This window comes from Glandiceps talaboti, chromosome 9, assembly GCF_964340395.1.
Source record: "Glandiceps talaboti chromosome 9, keGlaTala1.1, whole genome shotgun sequence".
NCBI classification, from domain to species: domain Eukaryota; kingdom Metazoa; phylum Hemichordata; class Enteropneusta; family Spengelidae; genus Glandiceps; species Glandiceps talaboti.
Genome location: NC_135557.1, coordinates 22,438,725 through 22,444,533, shown reverse-complemented (window position 1 = coordinate 22,444,533; position 5,809 = coordinate 22,438,725). Strand labels below are relative to the sequence as shown.

At 37.3% G+C, this 5,809-nt stretch overlaps 1 protein-coding gene across 1 annotated transcript; it reads right to left on the bottom strand.

Moving 5' to 3' along the window:
• Positions 1-1,115: 1,115 nt before the first annotated feature.
• On the bottom strand, positions 1,116-4,131 carry LOC144439971 (uncharacterized). Its single transcript, XM_078129201.1, has 2 exons — positions 3,807-4,131; positions 1,116-1,414 (listed from the first exon to the last, which is right to left on the bottom strand). Exons 1-2 carry the CDS (start codon positions 4,129-4,131, stop codon positions 1,116-1,118), a joined length of 624 nt encoding a protein of 207 aa, XP_077985327.1.
• Between the last annotated feature and the right edge of the window lie 1,678 nt (positions 4,132-5,809).

The window sequence follows — 5,809 nt, the reverse complement described above, 5'->3', positions numbered from 1 at the left end:
CCACTTGGTTGATTTTATTACATGACCAATCTCCGTCTCCGCTCCTCCCGAGATGGGCTAAAAACCCAACTTAAATACATTTCAAAGTTTACACAAAATCTCTATTCTTAAAGTATGACGTATTCTTAAATCTTATGAAAGACATCATCTGAGATCTAATATCCAATCACCTTCTCTAGATTAGTAATACAAGTTCATATCTCAAAGACCATAAAATAGTCATGTCATATTAAAACTTGTTGACAGTTCAATCGTACCTGGTACAAACAATTCCGAAACACCCCATGTAGAGATGTCAAAGACCTATGTTGTTACGCAACGGAATGTCACTGTATGTACAAAGTTTAAATGCTTTTTGACTTCAATTTAGAGTACATGATGAGAATTATCAAAATATCCTGAATGGATATAATTTAGATCTGTGACTCGTAACAATAGTTTATTTTTAGTTTTACACCTGTTTGTTGTAAAGTGTGCATAAAATACATGTACATTGGATATAGCTCAACCTAATGTAAAGGCTATCCGTGTTTTCGCGTGTCTTCTCGCGTCTAGATAGCTCAATGAGGTCCTGAGATGAAATTGCAAAAATCCAAAACAAGCCACCCACACAGTCATTAAGACATTGTCATTGTTAATCAATCACAGAATTCAGCTCGATTGTAAATTAGCGTTTATTGGAGGCAGTTACATAAATGTACATATTTGGTACGTTTGTCATGCTCATTCTGAAATCATTTCTAACAGTTGGGGAGGTGATTTATTCATTGGCATATATAAGCAATTTTTCGTTTATAATTTTTTCATTAAGATAGACCGGGTGAAGAAAGATCTCGAGATTTGAATAACGGATACTATCTTGACTACTCTCAAATGCAAAATTGATTTATGTTTAGACTAAGTTGTTAACCACTAAGCTGTAAAGTGGTACATAACAAGCAGCTGTGTTTTAATCAATATTCCTCTTATATTGAATACGATAACGAGTAAGTATTATAGTAATACATACTGTATGGTGTCCTTAATTAAAAAGAGTAAGACTAAATATTTTGTATTTTTCACTGGGTATTATATAACCATATTTCAACTAATTATGCCAATTTACAAAAAAATGTTTATAATTTGTGACGAATAATTTCCTCGTATAGCGGCATAAATGTTTCACTCCATTTTTGCAGCTCCTCTGGTAATTCTGATAGGTCGATATTTTCATCTGATGAACGGTGGAAAGTTGAACTACGCACAGCGGTGTCATGATATGCTTTCATATATTCAGGGTTATCCTTCATACTTTCAAGCAAATGTCCAGTATTCCCTGGTTTCCAGTTGAGGAATGATTCCTTGAAAGTGATCCCAGTTGCCAGGCAGTATCTCTGTAGTGTTTCCCTGGGTGAATTGGCCAGATCTTCTGAATCTATTACAATAGGTTGTTGTTGGCATTCTTCCGTCACATACTTGTAAAGTTGATAAATGGGTAACAGGCTCCCTTCGGCCTTGGTAAACTCGATCAAACCTTCGTCATCGGCGTGAGATTCGAATGCCTTTATTGCTCTATAACTTGACAAGATAGCAGCACGTGGATTTCGGACAAGAAACGTATTCAGATAAGGGACCGGACAGAATTTACGGCAGGGGGGGGGGGGGCTGGGGAGAAATTATCTCTGACTTGGTTTTTTTCCTGGCCCCCCCATCCACTGTGACCAAAATTTCACAGCCCCCCCCTTTCAAAAGTATAAAAATTTCATGCCCCCCCCAAAAAAAAAGAAGAAAAAAGTGCACAATATCCTGTCCCCTACAATAACTAAAAAGAGTACAAATTTTTTTGTTACTGTAGTAGACTGTCGACAGTCGCTCGCGCCTTTTTTCCCCCTACGTTTTATCTAAACTCCGATCCGGCGCAACACTAGTCTAATCGCAAACTGATATCGAGGGCCGAAGGCCCGAGTCACAGTGATCGAGGGCCGAAGGCCCGAGCGACTCGCTTGGGCCTTCGCAATTCGGCCCTCGAAATCAGTTTGCGATTATACTAGTGTTGCGCCGGACCGGAGTTTAGATAAAACGTAGGAAAAAAAGGCGCGAGCGACTGTCGACAGTCTGTTACTGTAGCACAACTGTAATATTTATTTTGGTACTACTATTATGTTACTATTTCAGCCCAAACAACTTAGTAGTTGTAGAGGAAGTTTTTTAGAAAACAAAACAAAATAAAACATTTTGACCATACATGTAATCATACACATGTGGTATAATCTTGTTTATTTCCCAACTAGACACCATACAAGTAGTCATCACTTAATACCAAGGCATTTGATGTGGTGGTTTTAACTGTCATTCACTGATACATACACAGAAACACAGACACAGAGTAAACACACATTCACATGCGTGATTTGTGAAAAACTGTAGTGGGGACATTTGTGGGGAGTATCTAAGGACATCACATCACCTACATAGTGTATTCAAATATCTATTTATACTCATAACACAATAACTATCTAATGTCAGACATTTGTGATGTCATGAAGTGCTAGCAAACTAAGGATTTTATGCACACTGAGGTCTGACAAATATAGCTTTCACTTTCCTACACCAAATGCATTACCAATACATATGTAAATGTAAGACATTTGTGACTTCATGAAAGTGCAAAAAAATTCAGAATGTTGTGGAATACTTAGATGTAATCAATATGCTTTCAGTTCCAAAACCATACATATTTAAACCTATAGTGTCAGGCATTTGTGACTTCATGAAACATTGGCTTGGTTTAGTGAAAGCCAAACAAAATGATGTTTCTCATATAAGTGACATTGCAAGAAGATTCCCACAGAATGAAGTTGTTGTTAGCGAACGACACAGGAAGACAAGGAGAAAGAAGGAAAATAAATTGAAAAGTAAGAAGATGGAAAGAGAAAAGAACAATTAGTCAAGCAAAAAGACTGTTGTTAACTGTTTTTAGTGAGCAACTTGTGGATAAGGTTGTAGGAAAATACAGCCAGAAGGCAACTACCAAAGTTAGTGCAAAGTCACAGATGAAAAAACACTTAACACCACACAGACATCTAAATGCTTTACAATATTTAGTACAGATAGATGCATTTGATGATGCTGAGGAGGGAAATAGTTTAATTTCACTGGTTTTAGATAGAAAGAAAGACAAGTCTTGCCTCACATCTTCAGACTCTAGTGAGTCTGAGAGTGAAACTCAAGAATAGTGTCAAGGAAAGAAATAACACACCTATCTAAATTAATCTGGCCAGACGTTTTTGTATTGACATTTTTCACCAAAAGGTCACTTTTTAATCACATAAATTACAGGTCCTATGCTAGTATATTACCACATATATATGTATCCTTGATGGTAATTACACACTGAACCTGTTTCCACAGTGCTAAAATGTATGTACATATGTATGTATGTATACATATGTGTGTGTGTAAGTGTGTGTGTGTGTGTGTGAACAACTTTGAGTATATAAGAGTAATTCAGGGTGTATCAAATTAATCTTGAGTAGTGTTTTTATGCTTCACTAAATATGTACATACAAACGTACACACTTCCATTTTAATACATAAATGAAAGTGTAGACATTCAATATTAAAGGCGATATCAAGTGCTATCTCATGCAATGTTAACTTTTCTAACATATTCATTTTTTTCAATGACAAAATATTTCGTGGCCCCCCCCCCCTTTCAAACCATGAGAATTTTCATGGCCCCCCCTTCAAGCCTCCCATTTTTTTCATGGCCCCCCCAATTTCTCCCCAGGCCCCCCCTCTGCCGTAAATTCTGTCCGGTCCCTAACCTCTTGGAATATACTTGTAATGATCTCTGCCTACTAGTGCACTGGCCCCATCCTTTACAAACACTGCTGTCTTTCCAGGAAATGATTTTTCGAGTTTTGCTTTGATATCACTGTACCTATATCCCTGTATTGGTGCTTGCAGTCTTGCTGCCAATTTCTCATGACACTGCCGTTCCTCCCCCAGATAGTACGCATAGTAAAACTCTTCGTGGAAGACCTTGGTATTTTCGTCGGATGCAATTGCCATCTCAAGAGCAGTTGACCTCGACCTTGGGTGGAACCACAGAATCACTCTCGTTGACGGTGACAGATCTTCAGAGGCCATGGTGGAGTGGTTGACGACTTGCTTGAACAACCGTATACAACAGTTTGGTTATGTATTGTTGATATACTGCAACAGGGTCTGGTACGTGTAGGAAATAATGTGATGATACCTGAAAGAAATAATGTTTTCATTATTATATACCCATCAGATATAGACCGTATTGATGTATTAGAAATTACAATAATTATTGACTTTAAAAACCGGTGTATACTGACGGGCCCGGGAACGGCGTACATTACTCGCATTTGATACCTTCCAGTTGTTGGTTAGGCCAAGTAAAAAAAAAGTTGTTTGGTTCCGGTTACCCGACCCAATCTAGTTTTTCACGCCGACCCTAAACTTTTTTTACGTATTCGAGAAAAATAATAATAAAATCGCGAAAATCGTTAAGTCTTGCAAGAAATAGTGGGTGCGGAAACTGACATCAACTTAAAAATAATATAAAACTATTCTTCTAATATGTAATGGCTGTACATCTGATAGGTAGGAAGAAATACACAACACATGATAGACCATTTGGGGGAAAAAATATAATAAAATAAAATAAAAATCTACCTACCCCACCTATTTTAAAATTGAATGTAATCGGAACCACACAATTGTTTACGCCTTATACACATGTCCCATGGGAACATAGTGAACAAATCAAACACGTTATTCAAAACTCAGCAGCCCAACTTGTCACTAGAAAGAAAATATATGACCATGTAACTCCAATTCTTCATAATTTACATTGGCTCCCATTTCAGCAGCGAATTGAATTCAAAATTTTAAGTATTACTTTTAAAGTTCCCGATTGAATTGCACCATCTTATTTGATTTAACTGCTCACAAGAGGGGCCACTGATCGTACCTTTCGTTCTCAGTCCAATGGTGCCATTCATTTAAACCAACATATTAACAGACCGAGTACTCTCTATGGTAAGCGAGCTATTTCAATCTATGCCACCCCCACCCCCCCGTCTATGGAATGCCTTGCCATCACATATCCTAGCATGCGCAACTTCTTCTTAGACTTTATTTCGACAGTACCGTTTTATAAGCAATTTTGAAACTTTGCTGAATGATTGAATTGTAGGATAGCATTAAGTAATGGATTACATAGCTCCCGAGCATAAAAGTATAGACTCCTTCGATATAATGCAAATTACATACTAATCTGTGACATCGATATGTACAAAAACTACGGTCCGAAAAAGAGTCATGTTACTTTTGGCTTATACGGCTTTCCATAGTGCATTAGCATATGCTCACAAAGGGTGTGCATCGTAAGGACTAAGCTCCTCGAGACACCGCAAATATTTTGTTCTCAAAATGTTTTGTTCTCAAAGTATTTTTTGCTGCGTTTTGAAAAAGTTTTATACTGTCTTTTTATAAGGTGATGTCAGTTTTGATTTTGTTGTTGTTTTCTCGGATACGAAACAGAAAATTCAGGATCGGCTGTGAAAAACTAGGTGGGGCCGGGTAAACGGAACAAAGGAAGTATTTTTTTTGACCTTAGGTATCATTTTCACATTCATTGCTACATTCTGTACCTTATCTTCTCTTGTAAATTAGTTTAGGTTTAAAATAAGAGGTTGATGTACTCACAATTAAGAATAATTTGGTTGAATTCGACCTACCTGTTCTGGACGTCAGCCTCACCTAGTGACCCGTGCAAGTCTTATGATTATATGCA

What these genes read in the sequence shown, in the direction of transcription:
- LOC144439971 (XM_078129201.1), bottom strand. Translation starts at nt 4,131, where the DNA reads ATGGCCTCTGAAGATCTGTCACCGTCAACGAGAGTGATTCTGTGGTTC. An exon ending in TTACAAGTATATTCCAAGAG is followed by an intron (nt 1,415 to 3,806) that starts GTTAGGGACCGG and finishes CTATTGTAATAG; the next exon opens with ATTCAGAAGATCTGGCCAAT.